The sequence below is a fragment of the Phacochoerus africanus genome, chromosome 8 (genome assembly GCF_016906955.1).
Source record: "Phacochoerus africanus isolate WHEZ1 chromosome 8, ROS_Pafr_v1, whole genome shotgun sequence".
Taxonomy (NCBI): domain Eukaryota; kingdom Metazoa; phylum Chordata; class Mammalia; order Artiodactyla; family Suidae; genus Phacochoerus; species Phacochoerus africanus.
This window is the reverse complement of record NC_062551.1, coordinates 7,215,033-7,240,276: the sequence shown is the minus strand read 5'-3', so window position 1 is coordinate 7,240,276 and position 25,244 is coordinate 7,215,033. Positions and strand designations below refer to the sequence as shown.

The window sequence follows — 25,244 nt, the reverse complement described above, 5'->3', positions numbered from 1 at the left end:
GATTACCGTCACTCAGGGTGGGCCCCTTCAACCAAAGGGCAAAGCTAAGTCTGCTCAGCCCCAAAACCTAACCCGATGCAATTTTATCAATGTTAAACCTTTAACCTCTTAGAAAACAGCTCTTTAAAAACAATCCAATTGGAACATTTTTCACAGAACTAACACAGCTGGGATGTCCCCAAACTCTTTTTGCTTTAGCTGTGCCTTCAATGTTTAGTCTGCCTTCAATGTTTAGTCTCCAGAGTTGCCACATTGTCAAAAAGAGAAGTCTAATGGCACCATTTTGCTCTAACTCCAAGAGAGTCTAAGAGAACAGAGAAAATACAATTAAACTCAATGCTTTTATTGAGGGAGGTAAGTTACTTGGATGTTAACGGGCCATAGGCAAAGGGAAGAAACACATGAGAAGCTGGACGTGCTGGGAGAGGAGAGGGCGCGACCGCTCTTCAGATGTTCTAGATCCAGGTCCGGGGTTTCCGTACTTCTCCACAGCTTCTCACGGGGCACCTTCCACTCCAAGGATTCTGGAGACCAAGTGGGACAGGATTCCCTCAGCTACCAACAAGAGTCTTTAGGTCTTCTCTCAGCCAAGGCAGCCAGGGGCGTGATGATCTATTTTTCAGACTCCTCTGGAAGATTGAGAAGTCTCTTTCTCATGGCATTGCCATGCTCCCTGCTCTTGTTCCTCTTCTCCATGTACTGGAAAACAAAAGGAAGGGGAGAAAAGAGACAGCAGACTTTATCACCACTGACATAGATTTCCAAAATAAAAACATTTTTACTGACAAAATTCTTACATGGCTTTTACTTCACTAAATCTGCAATTGGAAACAGTGACCTTAGAGGCCACTTAGTAAAGTTTCATTCAATACAGTAGAGCCCCAACATCCTATAACTGCGGAAATATCTGCAAAGTTAATTTCTTCCAAAGCATGAAGTCATGAAGTTCCTGTGGTGGCTCAGCGGGTTAAGAATCTGACTAGTACCCGTGAGGATGCGGGTTCAATCCCTGACCTCGCTCAGTGGGTTAATGATCTGGCGTTGCTGTGAGCTGTGGTGTAGGTCACAGACATGGCTCAGATCCCATGTTGCCGTGGCTGTGGCGTAGGCCAACAGCTCTAGCTCTGATTTGACTCCTAGCCTGGGAACCTCCATATGCTGCAAGAGCAGCCCTAAAAAGCAAAGCAAAGCAAAACAAAGCAAAACAAATGAAGTCAAGAAACATTTAGGATGGATGTGCTTTGTCCCTGTTCTCCAAAAGCTCACAATCCACCATGCCATCCAAGCTCCACTTCAACACTTCTGCCCCTAGAGGCAGCCTGTTTAATTGCTGGATGCTTCCACCTGTTTCAGCGTTTCTTGTGCTGAACCAGGAAGTGTTTCCCTATAAATTCTCCTACTCCCTCTACGTCTTCTTGCCTGCTATCATCTTCCACATATCTGATTACAGATAACCCACTCCCTATCTTTTTTACAAGCTAAATATCACTGGTTTCAACTGCTCCACAGAACATAGCTCTTGCCTTCTAATGGCTCATCCATAAGGTATCTTTTATACACTACTTCAATATAAACACTCCTTATTTTAAAAAAACTAAACCAGAATTAAATACTCTAGTGTTCTAGAAATAGTCTAGAAGATGTGGACTACACAGGGGCCTACTAGTTCTTATGATCTATACACATTTATAGTATTTCTATAAGTACTATCAAGAGTAACTGGCTATTAGTTAACCACATTATCCTAATGGTTCATATGGAAACTTATAGACACTGAATTTTCCAGGATTTTTTTCATCATGCATAGTCATCAAACCCGATTCTCTCCAAATTTGATGTTTCTGCAATCAGTTGCATCTAAATGTAGTTTTCACCTTGGAGGTTTTCAGACTAGTACTCTGATCTGGCCAGTAGGTTATAATTAACAAGAAAGCCAGAGTCTAGCACTGAGAAAAAGTACTTGTTTAAAGCAGAAAAACTTGAATATAACTGATTTTATAAGTATACATTTACACGCTTATAATATATATACCAACACAGACATATTTTAAAGGGGCAAGAGGGGTTCTTATGCAGAGTGGGAAGAAGCAAATTCAAGTTGAAAACACTTAGAAAGTGTCAATAGTTGAACATCAAAATCTTTCAGCTGCCAGAGAGATGGAAAGAGGCCACAGAAACAAAAGAATAGTGACAGAGCGCTACCCAGAGACCTGCCTGGCTCCCCTGCCCTGAGCCCTGAGATTCGAGTCTTTGAGTTACTTCATCTTCTGGGCCAATAACCTCAAATATAAGGAGCTGCAAGTTCCCGTCATGGCTTAGAGGAAACGAATCCAACTAGGAATCATGAGGTTTTAGGTTCAATCCCTGGCCTCACTCAGTGGGTCAAGGATCCGGCGTTGCTGTGAGCTGTGGTGAAGGTCGCAGACTTGGCTCAGATTCCAAGTTGCTGAAGTGCAGGCTGGAAGCTGTAGCTCCAATTCGACCCCCAGCCTGGGAACCTCCATATGTCACCAGGGGGGCCCGAAAAAGCTAAAAAAAAAAAAAAAAAGGGAGTTGGGCTAGATAATCTTTTTTTTTTAATGGCCTCACCTGCTGCACATGAAGTTCCCAGGCTAGGGATCGAATTGGAGCTGCAGCTGCTGGCCACAGCCACAGCAACACCACATCTGAGCCAAACCTGTGACCTACACCACAGCTTGTGGCAAAGCCAGATTTTTAACCTACTGAGTGAGGCCAGCGATTGAACCAGCATCCTCACAGAGACAAGTGAGGTTCTTAACTCAATGAGCCACAAGAGGAACTGCCAGATCATTTTTAAGGTGTTTTCTGGGTTGCTGGATGCGAACTGTTACACTTGGAATAGATAGGCAATGGGATCCTACTGTGGAGCAACAGGGAACTGTGTATGACTGGGTCACTTTGCTATACAACAGAAATTGAAGAAACAGTGTAAACCAACTACAATTAAAAACAAAAAAAAAAATAAGTTTTCTAGGTCTTAAGTTTTGACTTAGAATGGTAGTGGTTTTCAAACTTTTTTTTTCCTCATCAAAGGGCCACTTCAAATTACAGGTGAAGCACCAGGTTCCTTTAACCACAACATTCCTTTTACCTGTCATACATTAATTTTCTTCTTAAGAGTGTTGGGCGGGGAAAGGATGTTTCATTGCTTTAAAAGGTTTTAAAAAAAAGAATCATTCTAGAACAAGAAGGGATACCTGCTTGGAGGAAAATACTTGATACCTTCAATTATAACATATGAAGCCTCCAGCAAGCAAGTTGGAAGGAGGTCTTCAGGCTAACTCTTCAAAGAATACTTTGTAGCAGGCCAATAAAATAAGTCACAGAGCAAATTAAAAGTCTACATTGAAATATATGTTACAAGATGTCCCCTAAGGGAGTCGGGATGACCCTTGGATAAAAGGAAAAAAAGGTGAATACAATATTATTCACAAAACACCACCAAACAACACAGACAGAATGGAAGGTCAATAACCAAAAACCCAAAGCAAACAAAACCAGTAAGAGGGACAAAAGAGGATGGCTCGAAAGTAGTATTAGTGATTATATCAAGAAAAAGAACAAAAGCAGCAACAAGCACAAAGACAGGGTCAGAAAGAACTGGCCAGATCTTTCTTCTAGCTAAAAGCTTCAAAGAATAAAGTATTAAATGACACATGGAGGAAACGGAAGGAGGAGAACATTAGAAGTAGTAAATGGTAAACTGGGAAGCTTTAAAAACAGAGAGGAAATAAATTAGCACAGGTTCAGAGAACTTTAGGATGAAAGAATAGACAAAAACCATCTATAAATCAGGTAACGGAGCAACATGAAAACCACACAGAGGACTTAGAAAGTAGTCAAGGAGGAGTTCCCGTCATGGCGCGGTGGTTAACGAATCCGACTAGGAACCATGAGGTTGCGGGTTTGATCCCTGCCCCTGCTCAGTGGGTTAAGGATCCGGCGCTGCTGTGAGCTGTGGTGTAGGTTGCAGACGCGGCTCGGATCCCGCGTTGCTGTGGCTCTGGCGTAGGCCGGCGGCTACAGCTCCGATTCGACCCCTAGCCTGGGAACCTCCATATGCCGCTGGAGCAGCCCAAGAAATGGCAAAAAGACAAAAAAAAAAAAAGAAAGAAAGTAGTCAAGGAGAAAATCTGAAAATTATATAAAAACAAACTCAGAAAAACAAAAAAAAATATCTAACACATTCTTTTACCAACCACTTGGGGGAAAAAAATTGCATATGAAGATCTAATCATCAAACCAAAGGCACAATCAATGAACTGAAGAAAAAAAAAATCTAAACTTGGGGAAAAATCTATCTTATACAACTGAAAGTGTGTAAGAAATAAACAACTATACCAAATAAAACAGTATGGGCTTTATTTTTCCATAATCTTATTACAATAGGAACACAGCCCTAGGTTTAGCTTCTATATAAACTAGCCGTTACACATGAAGAAAAAACTCTTTTCAAAAACCAGCTTAAAACACTTATACATATAAGCATTTGTGCACAGGAAGATTATCAGAACTCCAGAAAGTTCTTCAAACAGTAAAGATGTTGGAAAGAAATTCCAGGAAGGAAATAAGTAAATAAAGTGGAAAATACAAAAAAAAAAAAAAAAGAATAAAGAGAGATATTGGAGGGCTTCAAATATTTTACCTAATATTTTTCAATAATGAGGCTCATAGGGGAAAAAATGTTCAAAAGTATAGAAAATGAACACTAGAAAGCAGATTTCTAGTAGTTATTTGTTTTTAAAGGACCTGGACAGAAAATATCTGATATACAAAGTAGAAGTGGAATTAAATTCTTTCCAAGGATTTAAAATGCACTCTGCTTGGTTTGCAGTACCTGCAAAAAGACAATGCACTTTGGCTACTTGCCCAAGTCCAACTCACAGCCTAAAACTGTGTTCAGGAAATGAGTCTTTCAAAAAAACTCAAAATGGATGCCTCTGGCTTAAACATACTATCATGATAAAGAAATTCAAAATTTTAAAGTCGGAAAGAGCCCATGTGTAACCCTCCCATGTTACATAAGAAAATTGAGGCCAGGAGAGTTTTAGTTACCTGCTAGAGCTAAAAGCTGATAGACAAGTCTTTCTGCTGACTACAGATTCAGTTTCTCAAATCTTAACATTCTTCCAGAGGAGTTATAGTGATTATTACAAGATAGTTGTTTTTATTTATGTATATGCAAAAAAAGTTGCAATGTTCTAAAACTGTTCCCAGAAGAGGCTTTTATTTCTCCCTCCTAGTTTTAGGGGAAAATATACATATAAAGTCAATTTGTGACATAAAATTTGCCCAAAAACTGAACTATGGTAGTAATATATAATATTGTCCAAAAATGTTCTTGTCTACTATTTAATCATTGCCAACCTTTAACATTTTTCTTACCTCATTTTTCAAGCATTTTCTCATCTCCCGATCAAGATCATTGCAATGACCAAAAAACTTCAGAATGCTGTGCTAAAAGGAAGAAAAGGGGTAAAATATTTCATCCTATAACATGCTAAGGGCTCGGGCACACAGAATTGAAATATTTATTCCTACAGAAATGAGTGTAATGAATCATCTTGACAATAAGCAAACACTTAAACACAAGTATAAAGTTTACAAATAAACAGGCTTATCCTGGCACTCCCCCAAAAGAGGAATGAATGCTCTATAGGTAGAAACAAAAAAATAAAAAGACTTTTCTTTGATCAAAGAGAAGCCTATTAACTGCCAACACCTCACAGTGACCGAGTGTAAAGCATTTTACTATCTATACTCCTGTCTGAAGGGCATGTTAAAATCACAGGATAATCCGTCCTCTATTCCAGACAGCCATGTCAAAGTGCAAGGCAGTCATACTGACATGACCAATAACTTCCTACACTAGCAAACTCTCCTGCCCCACAGAAGTTACTTAAAGAATGCTTGATGCCAGGAGTTCCTGTTGTGGCTCAGTGGTTAACGAATCCGACTAGGAACTATGAGGTTGAAGGTTCAATCCCTGACCTCGCTCAGTGGGTTAAGGATCCAGCGTTGCTGTGAGCTGTGGTGTAGGTTGCAGACGCGGCTCGAATCCCACATTGCTATGGCTCTGTCATAGGCCGGCGGTGACAGCTCCGATTCAGTCCCTAGCCTGGGAACCTCCATATGTCGAGGGAGCAGCCCTAGAAAAAGCAAAAAGACAAAAAAAAAAGAATGCTTGGTGCCAAAGCCATTTTCCCATTTGCCTCTATCTACTGTCATCAAAATAAATTAGAAGCACACAATACTATTATTAGATAGGCTCTATGGGTCATGTAAACAAGCTACTAATTCACAATATAAGGAAATCCATGTCTGAAGTTCAAAGTCTGCTTTGTTTGAAAAGCAAAAATAAAAATCTCCTAGTGGTTTCGAGTCCTGTGACTTATTACCATGGCAAAATGTATAAAAGCAGATACGGACTGAGGTCGAGACCCTGAATTCTGGCAGGGCCATGATGAGGGTTTGTGCATGTCGCCATGCTTGGCGCCGGTCAGAGGGCATGGTGCTCACCTGCAGCCACGCGCCAGAAATGCCCAACTTGTAGTTTTAACAACAAGCACAGCTCTTCCTTTTCTTTCTAGTTAAGGCTTTCATGGAAACCAGACAACACATAATTAGTAAGTCATGCCTCATGCTATTTCTTTTTTTTCCTGTTTCTTCACCACTTTAAATGTACTTTTCTGGTCCACACTGAATAAACAGTGACTTTTTCTAGTAAGCATTTAAGATCGCCTACTGGTTACTTAATGACCGACCATTTCAGAATAAATTACTTCCTGTGCATAAACGACGTCCTCAACAACAAATCAGCAGGGACAATGCATTTCACACAACTTCTGGCCAAGCAGAAACAACAGAAAGGAGTAAACTCTGAGAATGTAGGGCAGTGTTTCATAGTTAAGTTCCCTTTACTCGTATCCTCCCACACACATACATCTTATTTTTCAAATCCAAGACAAAAAATAGTTTATATTTTCACTTTTTACCTCGAGCCCAATTGAGAATTGTACTCTTGTGACACCACATGAAAGACAAACCCGAAATTTCCCAGTGGAAATGGTACAAGAAAGGCCCGTGGACAGCAGTTCTCTTGAATACACGTGGCAGAAGCCTCTGCTGCCTGTTTTCCATCTCGAAGAACAAACTGGTGCAACAACAGACTGAAACAGCGAATGAATCAAAGTCTGGCAGACAAGGCCCAGGCACTCGGGACACAACGGAGGCCCGCAGCCCTGGGCCCTCCTCTCAAGGCTCCCAGTCAGAGGAGAGCCGAATGATGAAGTGATCGCTATAAAGCAGGGAAGGGAAAGCATAAGGTCAAAGCAATCTTCCGGATAAGCGAAGACCTTACGTGTTTTGTTCACCTTCATCCTCTCACAAGGGTACAGGGGGAGTTTCCAGAGGCTACACTAAGTGTCATATCACCACAGAGGCCAATATGAGCCCAGCTGTATTTTCAATCTTTTAAATAAATTTATACAATTTTTAATAAATTTATCATATATATTTATATAGTTATATGATAAATAATAAATTATATCATATATAAGTAATAAATGTATAATTATAATACAAATTATGTCATAATTTATAATATATATAATAAGATTTATTTAAAATATAAATATATATATTTAAAATTCCTGTTGTGGCTCAGTGGGTTAAGAACCTGACTAGTATCCATGAAGATAGAGGTTCAATCCCTGGCCTCGCTCAGTGGGTTAAGGATCTGGCATTGCCACAAGCTGCAACATAGGTCACCGATGCGGCTCAGACATGGTGCCGCTGCGGCTGTGGTATAGACTGGCAGCTCCAGCTTCGATGTGACCCCTAGCATGGGACCTTCCATGCCAAGTTTTTAGATTTCTCAGTTTTGATTTCTTTGTTTTTTTCTTCTGGCCACACCCACAGCATGCAGAAATTCCTGGGCCGAGGACTGCATCCATGCCACAGCCGTAACCAGAGCCACAACAGTAACAATGCCAGATCCTTAACCCACTGAGCCATGAGAGAACGCCTCAGTTTTAATTTCATATCCTAGTCCACATAAACAAAAGTTCTTCGGAATCATTAATAACTTTTGAGGGTGTAAAGGAGTCCTGAGACCAAAACGGGTGAGAGTAACTGCCATAAAAGAGGAAATGTGTTACGTATGGTGTTAACAGCACACAGAGTGATGCCAAGGGAATCTAGGCCAGAAAAGAAAACAGAGAGAAAATGACAAATGAAGCAGAATAAAGTCTGGAGAATGATAAAACCTGGTCAAGCAAACGGGAAGCAGAGACAGCGAGGAAGGCGCTAAGTAAAGCAAAGGGCAAAGCAAGAACAAAGCTTTAGAAGAGAGGAACCTGCTCCAGTACCACTGCAGACAGGAGCTGGCAGGAAGGAGGGGCAGAGGGGTGTGCGGGGACAGCGAAGCCCAGGAGTAAGGAAGGGCCAGTTTTGCGAAGGCCTCAAAACAAAGAAGTTTAGATTCTACTCTACAAGCAAAGGGAACCATTAAAGGAGAACAACAATTAGGCTTATGTTTGAGAGATCACTCCAGATGCAGTGCAGAAACTGAATCAGGACAGAGAAGAGGACAAAACAGTCATGGGACCAGGTGTCCCCAGTAAGATAATGCTGGAATCAACTGCTGTTAAGAATAGACATATTAGGAGTTCCCGTTGTGGTGCAGTGGTTAACGAATCCGACTAGGAACCATGAGGTTGCGGGTTCGGTCCCTGCCCTTGCTCAGTGGGTTGACGATCCGGCGTTGCCATGAGCTGTGGTGTAGGTTGCAGACGCGGCTCGGATCCCGCGTTGCTGTGGCTCTGGCGTAGGCCGGTGGCTATAGCTCCGATTGGACCCCTAGCCTGGGAACCTCCATATGCGGCGGGAGCGGCCCAAGAAATAGCAAAAAGACAAAAAAAAAAAAGGACATATTATACAGATGGCCAACAAACACATGAAAAAATGCTCAACATCGCTGGTTATAAGAGAAATGCAAATCAAAACTACCATGAGATATCACCTCACACCAGTCAGAATGGCCATCATTAATAAATCCACAAATAACAAGTGCTGCAGGGGCTGTGGAGAAAAGGGAACCCTCCTGCACTGTTGGTGGGAATGTAAACTGGTACAGCCACTATGGAGAACAGTTTGGAGATACCTTAGAAATCTATACATAGAACTTCCATATGACCCCGCAATCCCACTCTTGGGCATCTATCCGGACAAAACTCTCCTTAAAAGAGACACATGCACCCGCATGTTCATTGCAGCACTATTCACAATAGCCAGGACATGGAAACAACCCAAATGTCCATCAACAGAGGATTGGATTCGGAAGAGGTGGTATATATACACAATGGAATACTACTCAGCCATCAAAAAGAATGACATAATGCCATTTGCAGCAACATGGAAGGAACTGGAGAATCTCATACTGAGTGAAATGAGCCAGAAAGACAAAGACAAATACCGTATGATATCACTTATAACTGGACTCTAATATCCAGCACAAATGAACATCTCCTCAGAAAAGAAAATCATGGACTTGGAGAAGAGACTTGTGGCTGCCTGATGGGAGGGGGAAGGAGTGGGAGGGATCGGGAGCTTGGGCTTCTCAGACACAACTTAGAATAGATTTACAAGGAGATCCTGCTGAATAGCATTGAGAACTTTGTCTAGATACTCATGTTGCAACAGAAGAAAGGGTGGGGGAAAAATGTAATTGTAATGTATACATGTAAGGATAACCTGACCCCCTTGCTGTACAGTGGGAAAATTCAAAAAAAAAAAAATAGACATATTAGGAGTTCCCGTGGTGGTGCAGTGGTTGACGAATCCGACTAGGAGCCATGAGGTTGCGGGTTCGGTCCCTGCGCTTGCTCAGTGGGTTAACGATCCGGCGTTGCCATGAGCTGTGGTGTAGGTTGCAAATGCGGCTCGGATCCCGCGTTGCTGTGGCTCTGACGTAGGCTGGTGGCTACAGCTCTGATTTGACCCCTAGCCTGGGAACCTCCATATGCCGCGGGAGCGGCCCAAGAAATAGCAAAAAGACAAAAAAAAAAAAAAGAATAGACATATTATGAATCGGTGGAACAGACTAGAGAGCCCAGAACTAGACCCACTCACATATAGCCAACTGATTTTCGACAAAGGCACCAAGGTAATTTACTGGGGAGTGTCTCTTCAACAAATGGCGCTGGGATAACTACCTGCGTATCCACAGGCAGAGAAATAAACCTTGACTCATACCTCACACCATACACAAAAATTAATTTGAATCATAGACCTAAATGTTAAAAGATAAAAGTATGAAATTTCCAGAAGAAAAAACAGGAGAAAATCTGTGTGATTAGGAAATATACAGATTAAGATGGCAGAATAGAAGGACTGGAGCTCAGCTTCTCTCCTAAAAACAACAAAATTCACAACTAAAGACTGAGCACTCTTCACCCAAATGGACCAGAAACCTTAAAAAAGATACCCTACTCCAGAAGAAAAAGAAGAGGCCACATCAAGAGGTAGGAGGGGCGATTTCACGATATAAACAACCCCATACCTCCTGGGTGGGAAGCTCCACAGACGGGTAACTAACTGGTTCACAGAGACTCACCTACAGGAGTGAGAGTTCTGAGCCACACATCAAACTCTCACGTGAGGGGATCTGGCACGGGGAGAAAGAGCCCCGGAGCATCTAGCATTGAAGGCCAGTGGGGCGTGTGCACAGGAGCTCCACAGGACTGGGGGAAACGGAGACCCCATTCTTAAAAGGCACACACAGACTTTCCACGTGCACTGGGTCCCAGGGCAAAGCAAAGTCTCCATGGGAATCTGGGTCAAACCTGACTGTAGTTCTTGGAGGACATCCTGGGAAAACAAGGGTGAATGTGGCTTGTTGTGAGGAAAGGACATTGAAAGCAAAGCTCTCGGGAATATTGAGCAGCTGCCTTTCTCTGGAGGTGGCCATTTTGGGAAAATCAGGCCCCATCCTTAGTCAGGTGCTGAGAAGCCCCAGGGCAAACAACAACCCAGGTGGGATCACAGCCCCACCCCTCAGTAAACAGGCTGCCTAAAGACCCCTTGGGCACACAGCTGCCTCTAATCCCATCCAGAGACTAAGCCCCACCCACCAGAGGGATTAGAATCGGCTCCACCTACCAGGGGGCAGGCATCAGCCCTTCCCATCAGGAAGGCTACAGCAAGCTCCCATACTGACTTCAGCCACAAGGGGGCAGACATCAGAATTAAGAGAGGCTACAACCCTATTATCTGTAAGAAGGTCACCACAGGAGATCCCGTCCTGGTGCAGTGGTTAACGAATCCGACTAGGAACCATGAGGTTGCGGGTTCGATCCCTGCCCTTGCTCAGTGGATTAAGGATCTGGCGTTGCTGTGAGCTGTGGTGTAGGTTGCATTGCTGTGGCTCTAGCGCAGGCTGGCAGCCACAGCTCCGATTAGACCCCTAGCCTGGGAAACTCCATATGCTGCAGGAGTGGCCCAAGAAATGGCAAAAAGACAAAAAAAAAAAAGACCTTCCAAAAAAAAAAAAAAAGGTCACGACACCAAAAACCTATAAAAATGAAAAGACAGAGAACTGTAATTCTGATGAAGGAGAAAGGAAAAACCCCAGAAAAACAGCTAAGCGAGGAGGAGATTCTTAGCCTCCAGGAAAAAGACATTAGACTGTTGATGCTGAAGATGATGCAAGATATTGGAAATAAACTGGAGGCAAAGATGGATAACTTATGGGAAACACTGACCAAAGAGATACAAGATATAAAACTTAAACAAGAAGAGAAGCAAAATACAATAACTGAAATAAAGCAGCAAACAGCAGAATACAGGAGGCAGAAGAATGAATAAGCAAGGTGGAGGACAGATTAGTAGAAATTACGGATGCAGAACAGAAAAGAGAAAAAAGACTGAAAACAAATGAAGAGAGTCTCAGAGAACTCTGGGACAACGTTAGACGCACCAACATCCATATTATAGGGGTGCCAGAAGGAGAAGAGAGAGAGAAGGGGACAGAAAAAATATTCCAAGAGATAATAGCCAAAAACTTCCCTAACATGGGAAAGGAACCACTCAGTCAAATCCAGGAAGCACAACAAGTACCACATAAAATAAACCCAAGGAGGAACACCCCGAGACACATGCTAATCAAACTGACCAAAATTAAAGACAAAGACAAAATCTTGAAAGCAGCTAGGGAAAAGAAACAAGTAACATACAAGGGAACCCCAATAAGGTTATCGGCAGATTTTTCAACAGAAACTCTGCAGGCCAGAAGGGAGTGGCATGATATACTCAACACGATGAAAGGAAAAAACCTCCAACCAAGATTACTCTACCCAGCAAGGCTCTCATTCAGATTTGAAGGAGAAATCAAAACCTTCACAGATAAGCAAAAGCTGAAAGAATTCAGCAACACTAAACCAGCCTTACAACAAATACTAAAGAAACTTCTATAGGCAGAAAAGAACAAGAGAGGAAGGAAAGAAAAAAGAGCAGCAAAAACGAATCCAAAGTAATTAAAATGGCAATAAGAACATACATATCAATAATTACCTTAAGTGTGAATTGACTAAACGCCCCAACCAAAAGACATAGACTGGCTGAATGGATACAAAAACAAGACCCATATATATGCTGTCTTCAAGAGACCCACTTCAATTCTAGGGACACATACACATTGAAAGTGAGAGGATGGAAGAAAATATTTCCTGCAAACGGGGATCAAAAGAAATCTGGAGTAGCAATACTCATATCAGACAAAATAGACTTTAAAATGAAGAATATTTTAAGGGACAAAGAAGGTCATTACATAATGATCAAAGGATCAATCCAAGAAGATGATATAGCAATTTTAAATATCTACACACTCAACACAAGTCCACCACAATATATAAGGCAACTGCTAACAACCTTAAAAGGAGAAATCGGCAATAACACAATCATAGTGGGGGACTTTAACACCCCACTTCCAGCAGTGGACAGATCAACCAGACAGAAAATCAATAAGGAAACACAGGTCCTGAATGACACATTAAACCAGATGGACTTAATAGATATTTATAGGACATTTCATCCAAAAGCAACAGAATACACATTCTTCTCAAGTGCACATGGAACATTCTCTAAGATTGATCACATCCTGGGCAACAAATCCAACCTCGGTAACTTTAAGAAAATTGAAATCATATCAAGCATCTTTTCTGACCACAACACTATACAAGTGGAAATCAACAACAAGAAAAAATCTGCAAAAAACACAAACACGCGGAGACTAAGCAACATGCTGCTAAACAACCAATGGCTCACTGAAGAAATCAAAGAGGAAATGAAAAAATATCTGGCAGCAAATGGCAACAAAGATACGATACTCCAAAACCTATGGGATGGAGCAAAAGCCGTTCTAAGAGGAAAGTTTATAGCAATACAAGCCCACCTCAGGAAACAAGAAAAAGCTCAAATAAACAAGCTAACTTTACATCTAAAGCAGCTCAAGAGAAAATAGACAAGACCTAAAGTTAGTAGAAGGAAAGAAATCATAAAGATCAGAGCAGAACTCAATGAAATAGAAACAAAGAAAACCATAGAAAAGATCAATGAAACGAAAAGCTGGTTCTTTGAAAAGATCAACAAAATTGATAAACCCCTAGCCAGACTTCTCAAGCAAAAAGAGAGAGGACTCAAATCAATAAAATGAGAAATGAAAAAGGAGAAGTAACAACGGACATCAAAGAAATACAAAGGATCATAAGAGACTACTATATGCAACTATATGCCAATAAAATGGAAAACCTAGAAGAAACAGATAAATTCTTAGAAAAGTACAATCTTCCAAGACTAAACCAAGATGAAATAGAAAAGATGAATGGACCCATCACAAGAACTGAAATTGAAACTGTGGTTTAAAAACTTACAACAAACTAAAGTCCAGGACCAGATGGCTCCACAGGCGAATTCTATCAGACATTTAGAGAAGAGCTAACACCTCTCCTTCTGAAACTATTTCAAAAAATTGCAGAGGAAGGGATACTCCCAAACTCATTCTATGAGGCCACCATCACCCTGGTACCAAAACCAGACAAAGATCCCACAAAAAAAGAAAACTACAGGCGAATTTCACTGATGAACATTGACGCAAAAATCCTCAACAAAATACTAGCAACCGCATCCAACAATACATTAAAAGGATTGTACATCATGATCAAGTGGGATTTATCCCAGGGATGCAAGGGTTCTTCAATACCCACAAACCCATCAGTGTGATACACCACATTTACAAACTGAAGAATAAAAACCATATGATCCTCTCAATAGACATGGAAAAAGCCTTTGACAAAATCCAACACCCATTTCTGATAAAAACCCTTCAGAAAGTGGGCATAACGGGAACCTACCTCAAAATGATAAAGGCCATATATGACAAACCCACAGCGAACATCATTCTTAATGGTGAAAAGCTGAAAGAATTCCCGCTGAGATCAGGAACAAGACAAGGATGTCCGCTCTCGCCACTACTCTTCGACATAGTTCTGGAAGTCCTAGCCACAGCAATCAGAGAAGTAAAAGAAATAAAAGGAATCCAAATTGGAAAGGAAGAAGTAAAACTATCCCTATTTGCAGATGACATGATCCTATACCTAGAGAATCCTAAAGACTACCAGAAAGCTGTTAGAGCTCATCCACAAATTTGGCAAAGTCACAGGATACAAAATCAATACACAGAAATCAACGGCATTTCTATGCACTAACAATGAAAGAGCAGAAAAGGAAATTAGGGAAGCAATCCCGTTTACCATCACATCCAAAAGAATAAAATACCTAGGAGTAAACCTACCTAAAGAAACAAAAGACCTGTACTCTGAAAACTATAAGCCACTGATGAAAGAAATCAAAGATGACACAAAGAGATGGAAAGATATACCATGCTCGTGGATTGGAAGAGTTAATATTATCAAAATGACTATAGTACCCAAGGCAATCTACAGATTCAGTGCAATCCCTATCAAATTACCAAGGACATTTTTCACAGAACTTGAACAAAATATTTTAAAGTTTGCTTGGAAGCACAAAAGACCCAGAATAGCCAAAGACATCCTGAAAAAGAAAAATGGAGGTGGACGAATCAGGCTCCCTGACTTCAGACTCTACTACAAAGCAACAATCATCAAAACTGCATGGTACTGGCACAAAGACAGAAATATAGATCAGTGGAACAGGATAGAAAGCCCAGAATTAAACCCACGCACCTACAGCCAACTCATCTGTGACAAAGGAGGCAAGAATATACAATGGAGAAAGGACAGCTTGCTCAATAAGTGGTGCTGGGAAAACTGGACAGCCACATGGAAATGAATGAAAGTAGAACACTCCCTAACACCATACACAAAAAGAAACTTCAAATGGATTAAAGACCTAGATATAAGACCCAGACACTATCAAACTCTTAGAGGAAAACATAGGCCAAACACTTTCTGACATAAACGACAGCAACATCTTCTCAGATCCACCTATCAGAGTATTGACAACAAAAACAAAAATAAACAAATGGGACCTAATCAAACTTAAAAATTTCTGCACAGCAAAGGAAACCCTAAACAACACAAAAAGACAACCCACAGAATGGGAGAAAATCTTTGCAAATGAATCGACTGACAAGGGATTAATCTCCAAAATTTATAAACACCTTCTGCAGCTCCATACCAAAAAAACAAACAACCCCATCCAAAAATGGGCAGAAGATCTAAACAGACAGTTCCCCAAAGAAGACATACAGATGGCCAAGAAACACATGAAAAGATGTTCAGCGTCACTCATTATTAGAGAAATGCAAATCAAAACCACGATGAGGTACCACCTTACACCAGCCAGAATGGCCATCATCCAAAAGTCTACAAACAATAAGTGCTGGAGAGAGTGTGGAGAAAAAGGAACACTAGTACACTGTTGGTGGGATTGTAAATTGGTGCAATCACTGTGGAAAGCAGTACGGAGATTCCTCAGAAAACTAAACATAGAACTACCAGTTGATCCAGCAGTCCCACTCCTGGGCATCTACCCAGAGAAAACCATGACTCGCAAAGACACATGTACTCCAATGTTCATTGCAGCACTATTTACAATGGCCAAGACATAGAAACAACCTAAATATCCATTGACAGAGGAGTGGATCAAGAAGATGTGGTACGTATACACAATGGAATATTACTCAGCCATTAAAAAGAATGAAATACCAGCATTTTTTTGCAACATGGATGGACCTAGAAACTATCATGCTAAGTGAAGTCTGCCATACAGTGAGACACCAACATCAAATGCTTTCACTGACATGTGGAATCTGAAAAAAGGACAGACTGAACTTCTTTGCAGAACAGATGCTGACTCACAGACATTGAAAAACTTACAGTCTCCAGAGGAGACAGTTTGGGGGGTGGGGGGAAGTGCTTGGGCTGTGGGATGGAAATCCTGTGAAATCAGATTGTTATGATCATTATACAACTACAGATGTGATAAATTCATTTGAGTAATAAAAAAAAGGAAATATACAAAGCTCCTTAGAACACAAAAACAATTTTAAAAAAACCTGATAAATTAAACTTCATCAAACTTACAAACTGCTCTTTGTAACACATCTCTAAGAAAATGAAAAAGGATGTCACAGATTGGAAGAACATATTCACAATACACTTATGACCAAAGGATTTATATACTGAATGATAAAAAGAATTCTTATAACTTGATAAGACAAATAGCCCGATTTTTAATTATAGGCAACAGATGTTATATGAATGGCCAATAAGCACATGAAAAGATGCCTAAAATTATCAGCCATCAGGGAAACACAATTTAAAACCAAATACACTGTTACACATCCACAGAAGGGCTAAAGTTCAAAAGACTCACAGTATCAATTCTTGATCTAGATGTATGGGGAAATCGATGGCCTAAAGTACATTATCATCAACAACATTCTCTGAACCAGTATAAACATCTGACTTCACAGTTCATAGGAATTACTTACTACTTTACTTTTAGTCTTAAGATTTTACTCATTTAAACGATACTCATTATTAAAAGAGTCTGATATTATCTACAGTTTATGAATAACATGAGAGAAATAATGTACCATGCAAAGTTAAAGAAAAACACAAATGCTCCTTGTAACTATTTCATACATCAAATACATAACTAAATTTAAATATTCGACATCTGTAAAAATATCAAATTAATTTAATGCATGGGCTTATTTTCTGTTTTTGTCTTAACCATGGAATTCTACTTCCATTCCACTAACAATTAAGTAAACTTGACAAACGAGGCCAGTCATAATTTAAATTGTTACCATCTAATTATAAAAAATGTCTCAACTTCCTTTAAACATGAATGGTAGACATCAAAGAACAAGGAACATGGATTCTAACTATTACATTCACTTCAGAGGCTCCCTAATAAACTGCTATGCTTGATTTCTACTAATCTTAAAAGGCAGGGGTTTCCAAAAAAAAAAATCACATGCATCAACCTCTAATATTTCCTAAGCTGAGATCTCTTACTGAGACATTCTCACTCCCTTCCCCTAATGGAGATCACATTTTACATCAGTGGGTTGTACCTAAGTTTCATTTTTGCTTTAGTCATTTTTCTGAACTCTTACATTTTTGTGACATTCCTTAAGCAAGTTAATCAAGACGTTGCATTCTTCAGTGTGCAAGTGTGGAGATAAGTCAGGATGCATCTTTAGGAGAAGGAGATGGAACACAGCAGAGCAACCTGTGGATACAAGAGTGCCTTGAATACATGTGACTGGATTTGCTAATGCAACCTCAAACTATTCTAAGAATCTGCAGTGACCTTTATCAGAAAAGAAGGCTGACCTCAGGCAAATGATCAAACTTGAGCCTCAGCTTCCTTATTCAATGACTTAACACAGTTCAGCAGCTTAGCAGCAGTGTTTCGAGAACATGCAGGTTCAGAAAAAAAGATTCCTCAAGAGCCCCAATCCTGGAAACAGGTGCTCAAGCAGAAACAGCCTGCCTATATTCATAAGCCGGACTTCAACTCTTTTCCCTATATTTGATAACAACTTATTTTGTTCAGATGAAATTCTACCAATTAAGAAAACTGGTTTATTAATCCTTTTTAAATGCATATTCCTCTAACAGGGTTTGAAGGCTATTAGTAAGTCTCACATTAGTGTGAATTAATATAGACTGCTCTTGGGGGGAGGGATGAATTAGGAGTTTGGGATTAACGTATACACACTAATATATATAAAAGAGAGAACCAACGAGGACCTACTGCATAGCACAGAGAACTCTACTCAGTATCTTGTAATAACCTATAAGGGAAGACAGTCTGAAGAAGAGTGTGTGTGTGTGTGTGTGTGTGTGTGTGTGTGTGTGTAACTGAATCACTGTGCTGTATACCTGACACTAGTGCAATATTATAAATGAACTAATTTCAATAAAAATGAATTGCTGTTTTTTTATTTTTTATGTTGTTTTTTTTTTGTCTTTTTGCCTTTCCCGGAGCCACTCCCGCCACATATGGAGGTTCCCAGGCTAGGGATACATTCGGAGCTGTAGCCGCCAGCCTACACCACAGCCACAGCAACGCGGGATCCCAGATGCGTCTGCAACCTACACCACAGCTCACGGCAACGCCGGATCCTTAATCCACTGAGCAAGGCCAGGGATCGAACCTGCAACCTCATGGTTCCTAGTCGGATTCATTAACCACTGCGCCACGACGGGAACTCCGAATTGTTTTTTTAAATAGAATGTTTTCTCCCTAACATCTAGACGGGAAAGTCTAAACCATGTAGAAAAACAAGAAACAGATGTGGAGTTTTTTTTTTTCAAATTTAGCAGATATACCCATAAAATGCAATTATTAGAATGAAAACAAGAAATAAGTTATTAAAACCCCTGAAAAAAAAATTTTTGGTTCATTCACAAGGTAGAAAATTAACAGTCAAGATCTAAGAGAAAATATTATTTTGAGGTGTCTGGTATAGTTATGTAGCAGTATCTACCTATTCTTTCTTAAAAAATTATTTTTAACTCAGAAAACATAATCACAAGAAAGAACCAATGACTTGCTTTAATCTTTTAAAAGTTCCAAGGAAGAAAACATAGGAAAAAATCATGACCATGAGCAAAGACACATCAAAAGTATAGTCTCTAAGAGAAAAACCTGGTAAAACTTCATCAAAATTAAAAACTTTCCCTCTTCAAAATTAAGAAAATGAAAAGACAAGCCACGCTTTGGGTGACAATGCCGTGTCTATGTAGGTTCCTCAACTGTAATAAACATATGAGCCTTGGATGATGGTGACAGTGGGGAGGCGGTGTATGTGTGGGGGTGAGGGCCTATGGGATCTCTGTACCTTCCCCTCAACTTTGCTGAGAACCTCAAACTACTCTAAAAAATAAAATCTACTACAAGGTACGGACTAAAACACAGTATTTGCAAATCACACCTGACAAAGTGTACCTCAAATACATAAAGAATGCTTACAAACACATCCATGTTTAAAATATACCCTTCAAAAGGGCAAGAGATGTGAAGGGGTGCCTCAGTGAAGATGACAGAGGCACAGTTAGTTAAGCACATGAGAAGATGCTCAACACCATCAGTCATTAGGGAAATGCAAATTAAAGCCGCAATGAGACACTACCACGCAGCCATCAGAACAACTGTAATGGAAAAGCCAGACAATACCAAGCATTGGTTAGGATGTGGCCGGAAGGGACCTTACACGACCTACCGGGAATGTTAAATAGCACAGACACTGTGGAAAACAACTTGACAGTTTCTTAAGTTAAACATAAACTCACTATATGACCAGGAAATTGCACTCCTAAGAACCAGCCCAAGGGAAATGAAAGCATACGTCTCCACAAAGAGGCATATGTGAAAGTTCACAGCATTTTCCTTAACAGCCAATACTGGAAGCAATCCAAATGTCTAATAATCAAGTATTGGATAAACCGAGTGGTATACCCATAAAATAGGATGCTATCTAGCAATTAAAAGAAATGGACTATACATCTGCCAACATGGATGAACTTCATAAGCATAAAGTTAAATGAAATAAGCCAGACACAAAAGGTTGTAATGTATGATGCCAGGTATATGCAACGTCTTGAAAAGGTAAATGTGCAGAGACAAAAAGCTGATCAACGGTTGCTGAGGCGTGAAGGTGAGAGTGGGGATTAATTTGCAAATGGCATAAAGAAAACTTCCTAATGATATAAAAATTTTGTCTCAGAAAAATGAGGTCTCATATGATCCAGTAATTTAAGTCATCTAATATACACCAGGAGTTCCTGTTGTGGTTCAGCAGTAACAAACCCGATGGGTATCCATGAGGACGCAGGTTCAATCCCTGGCCCCGCTCAGTGGATCAAGAATCCTGCATCGTCATGAGCTGTGGTGTAGGTCACAGATGCGGCTCGGATCCCATGCTGCTGTGGCTGTGGTGTAGGCCAGCAGCTGTAGCAACGGTTCAACCCCTGGTCTGGGGACTTCCATATGCTGCAGGTGCAGCCCCAAAAAGACAAAAAAGTAATAATAATTATACACCCACATTTAAGTATAGTATTAGTCATCTGGCTTCTGCCTTGCTTTTGTTCTTTCTGAAGGAAGATGTACACTGGTTTAGTCACCTGGAAAATGTCTTTAACACTTTATTTTGTAAATATATTGGACAAAATATTTTTGCATATTTCTATCAACCAGCCCTTGAACAGCTTTGGCAGTTCAGAAACAAGCTTATGATGCACTGAAATGACCTCTCTAAGTGGCAAGGAAAATATTTAAGAAGACACCTGGCTGCTCAGATAAATACACACATGCACGTCGCACATGAGCGTAAATGCATATCATGAGACATCCGTCTCCTCCCTGCACAAAAACTGACTTCAGATATGTACGCTGCTGTAGACCCAGCCTCGGTGCCAACAAGACGCCTTCCCGTCTACTTCCTTATCCTAGATGATTATGTCAAACAAGAAAATGGTTTCATACAGTTGCTTTTCCTATTTTTCTTGGTGAAGGCTAAAGCTCTAAACACCCATCTTACCCCTTATCTAACAAACTCCCTGCTTCATCAATCAGTCCCCTCTTTCCTCCACCCTAAGGTTTTAGTTAGACAGTCCTTCCTCCCCTTTCCCTCTAACCACTGGCTTTGCCTCACTGTTGGCACACATGCACACATACTGCTGCACTCGTAGGTGTGATACATAAAGTACAAACAATAACACTGTTCTTAGAGCACCTTTAAATCAGTGCTGAACCCTTCCAGTAGTCATCTTTAAAAGCCTATTCTAATAACACTATTATAACTAAAAGTAATATTTTATGAAATGGATAAAAGCAAAATATATATTCCAAATGCTTATTTTTTCAATTTCTTCAAAGCCTTAAGAATATATACACATTATTAGAGTAGAAAATAATTTGTCGGACACTTACCATGTGCAGGCACAAGTGTTATGATCCTCCCAATAACCGTAGGAGTAGGTACCTTATTAAACTGAGTCGAACCGTATGAAATTGCCTTTTTATAGGTCAAAATATGCATTACTCATATTTTCAGAGCAAAACTAAGCCCCAGGTCACACAGTAAGAGGTAGAGTCACTACCCAACATAATCTCTCACCATGACAGATGTCTCCCCTAGTTGTAAATAGGAAAGAATTGCCTTCCCAGCAATTCTTTGTGAAAGAAATAAATTCAGACAGAAAAAAACTATTTCCCAAAAAACCTCTGGTTAGGTACAAGTTCAACAGGAACCAAGTCTAGGCCTAGAAATAAATGTAATATTATCCTGTATTGTTAGAAATAGAGGGTCGGTCTGTCTATACCAAGCCCTGATCAGCCATGTCCAGAATATCAGCAATGGGAACATGCCGGGGGGAATGCTCAGGATGAAGACAGCTCAGACAATAGGTTTAAACAGGATGTCATTAATGAAATTGGGACTATTTCCTAACTTAGAGAAACCCACAAGAGAGATGGATAGCAAGAACAGCCTGGGTAAGCGGGACAGGCAAAGGATTTTTTTCATAATGATTTTTATTTTTTCCATTACCGCTGGTTTACAGTGTTGTGCAGGGAGAAGATGTGGGTCTGAAGGCAAAAGTTGTGGACGCAGCTCTTCACAAATTATATCACTTTGGCTACTTAAGACCTAAGTCTCTTTTTTTATAAAATGGAATTAGTTCTTCACTTATTAGAGGTTTAAAACAAACATGTGAGGGTCTGAAACACGGAAGAGAGCAGCATATGGGAAGCATTATTTGCATAGCTGAAATGCTCTGTCACATGCTGGGAAAGCCTGGGCTGAACTGACTCTGACGTGTGTCCAAGGAAACGACTGGAAGCCAAAGTGTGGAAATAAAGAGGCAGATGTCCTCTTCCTGGAGCTGTCCAACAATGAAACAGGCTGCTGTGTGAACTTGGTTATCTGTCCTAATGGGCCCGAAAGAGACCGGCTACATCAGTTAAGGATATCAGAGTATATCCTTACACTGCATTCTTAAGGTTCTTCTCAAAACTAAGTTCCCAAATTCAAGCCATTTCCAAAAACAAGATTCACACTCAAAGGATAAACACCTGTTACCACTAAGAATACAGAAAACAATTGCAAAAGGTAGTGTCGGGTAGTTATGAACACCAGTCACAGTGCTGAAGCAAAGGTAGAGATAAGACTGTGCACGGGTGTTTGCAGTGAGAAAGAGAGGGATAAATCCCATTCAAACTGTTATTATTTAGTTAAACATAAAACTTCGGACCCCCTTCTACAATGGCATTTAGAAAACATCAGCACAATTAACTTGTCACAATTACAACTCTCCCCTCCCCTTGCCAACCCCATCCCTTTCCTTGATACTAAAACACTCTGTTCAAACTCTTAAAAATGCTCATCTGTGTTTCAGTAACTAATAGGCCCCCGCAAAGCAACTGCAGCTTTTACTTGGGGGTAGGCTGCGAGGGTCCAAGCCGTAGGGTGTTCTCACTAAAGACACAAAAATTATAGTTTTAGTCACTACTTCACCTTATTCTATCCACCAAGACTCTGAGGTCAAATTTTCCTGAGTACTCTGAGACAGAGGATTTCAACCAGCAGGTGGCACAGTTTTAGGAAAAAAGAAAAAAAAAAAACAAAAAACAACCCCGACAGTAAGTAATACATTAACTCTGGGGAAGAAAAGGGAATAAGCATTCTAATAACACACTTCGGTAGATCTATAATAGATCTATAATCAAAAGGGGGAAACCCTGCATTTTAATGCCACTCAGGTTTTCTTTAGAAAGGTTTTGCCATTGTGCAGCTTTGCCAGAAAGAAATTTACCCTACAGTTATAATTTCAAAAGGCATTTTAAAACAAGGCCAGAAGTCTCTTGTTCAGAAACTTAAGAATCTCCAGGAAAAACTATAAAATAATACTTAAGGCTTTCTAAAATATACTTGTCTTTTAAAACCTACATTTCAGAAAGCACTGGAGTTAGTTGAATTAGCATGTCTCTATGCCAAACTGCACCATAACCAACAGAGGCAGCAGGGGACTACTCAACCTACCGACATCTACTTATCACAGCCGCAAAGGGACCAAATCTCAACAGATGCTACTAAGAAAGTGACAAGTGCTCCCAGACTACAGACCATGCCCCACTGCTTTGGAGAGCAATGCACAGAGTTTCTAAGAGATGGGCCCAGTGGTAGCCGTCTCTAAACTAATATTTATCAGCAATTATTTGGTGCTGAGCACTCCGTCAAATCAAGTGAGTTTCAGGAAAAAAAAACAAAACAGTAGTTCATATACCTCAAAGACCACACTGGCTAGTGAGGAAGGGAATATTCTCCTTAAAGGCACACAATCAATGCCTAATACATGTTTGCCCAGTGTTGAACGCAGGATTATCACAGCTTTGAGAAGTGGTTCAGAGGGCAACATAGTTTTTAAGAAAAACAAACAAAAAAGAATGGAAATGAGGCTCATTTTAAATCCACCAAACAAGCCCAGAAGCTTTTATGTATAGGAGAGATTCAAGGGCTGTCACAACAAAATTCCTTTGCCAGCTAAAAGTTCTTTTACATATTTAAATCTTCAAACGAAGGATTTCCAGAACTCGGATTTATTTAAGACTTCATAAAGCACTCACTGTGAAACGACAAGCAAGGTAACCTTCAAACCCAAGAAAAGGGATTTGAACGTCACTTTCCTTGAAAAGTGTACTGCTGGGGATCTTGGCAATCTGGATTCTCACGCCGCGAGTTGGTGGCAACTTTCGCCGCAGCTGAGAAGCGACCTAACAGGATCCCACCTTCTGCAGGCAATTTCTCTACTCCCAGCTATTCAGTAACAGCAATAAGCACACAAGGTAGCGAGCGCTCACCGTGGCAAACACAGCGTTAAGGGCATCCCTTCTCACAACCAACGCGATGTGTTACACCCATTTCACAGGCGAGGAAGCTGAGGCCCAGGGTTAGGAGCAGCTCGCCCAAGGTCAGAGGCTAGAGAGCAGCGGGGCCTACTCCAGCAGAGGGAAAAGTCTACACCAAAGCCTACTCTCAACTACCAGCGCGTCCTCGGCGAATGCTGGAGGGTTCGGGGCTCAGGCAATCCCCAGAGCGGCGGTCCCAACCTCCGAGGGAGGCGAGAAGTCTCGGCAGGACGGGACGCAGCGGGGCGCACGAGGGAAGGACCTTGGGCGGGGACAGGTGGGTGTCCAGCGGCCTCCAATGGCACCGCGGCCCGGGAGAAAGCGCTCCGTAGACTCACCCGACTCGCAGCCACACGCGGAGAGCGGAAGCGGTATTCACCAGCGAAGACGCTGCACTCAAAAGCCCGCGGCCTTGGAGCCGGTACAGGTCCTGGTGGCGGCGGCCGGGCGCCCTACACAGCTGACCCTGCCGGGCCGGCCCCCGCCTCTCGCCGCCTGAGGCGCATGTGCCGCCCGGCTTGGACGGGCCCATTTTCAGGTGCTGTGGGGGGAGGGAGAGCGAGTCCACGGAGGGCCGGCAGGGCGTACACTGAGGCCAAACTGACAAGCCATATTTCATGGCTAAGACTTACTGCATTCAAACAGTATTTTCTGATAACAAGAGTAAGGCGGAAGCCGAGCGAGTTTCACTCCGGTCGCTCTCCCCACGCGGTCCCCTGTGCCGAGGGTACAGTCCAAAGTTTGAGCTCCAGTGGGCG

The 25,244-nt window shown here is 41.2% G+C and overlaps 1 protein-coding gene across 4 annotated transcripts; it reads right to left on the bottom strand.

The window, feature by feature from the left end:
- Positions 1-322: 322 nt before the first annotated feature.
- Positions 323-25,223, bottom strand: CMC2 (C-X9-C motif containing 2). 4 transcript variants are annotated; one of them, XM_047791939.1, is made up of 4 exons: positions 24,825-25,187; positions 17,687-17,802; positions 5,407-5,478; positions 323-699 (listed from the first exon to the last, which is right to left on the bottom strand). In XM_047791939.1, exons 2-4 carry the CDS (start codon positions 17,765-17,767, stop codon positions 613-615), a joined length of 240 nt encoding a protein of 79 aa, XP_047647895.1. In that variant the 5' UTR covers positions 17,768-17,802; positions 24,825-25,187; the 3' UTR covers positions 323-612. The 4 variants fall into 4 exon arrangements, with proteins under 4 accessions (XP_047647895.1, XP_047647891.1, XP_047647892.1 ...); XM_047791935.1 differs by lacking the exon at positions 17,687-17,802 and having other exon boundaries at positions 5,407-5,473; positions 24,825-25,206; XM_047791936.1 differs by lacking the exons at positions 5,407-5,478; positions 17,687-17,802 and having other exon boundaries at positions 24,825-25,223.
- Between the last annotated feature and the right edge of the window lie 21 nt (positions 25,224-25,244).

Bases quoted from the DNA above. Each gene is read 5' to 3' on its own strand.
- CMC2 (XM_047791935.1), bottom strand. From the start codon at position 25,105: ATGAAATATGGCTTGTCAGTTTGGCCTCAGTGTACGCCCTGCCGGCCC. The intron at 5,474-24,824 runs GTGAGTCTACGG...CTTTTAGCACAG, and splicing joins CGCGTGTGGCTGCGAGTCGG to CATTCTGAAGTTTTTTGGTC. The intron at 700-5,406 runs GTAAGAAAAATG...TTTGTTTTCCAG, and splicing joins GAAAATGCTTGAAAAATGAG to TACATGGAGAAGAGGAACAA.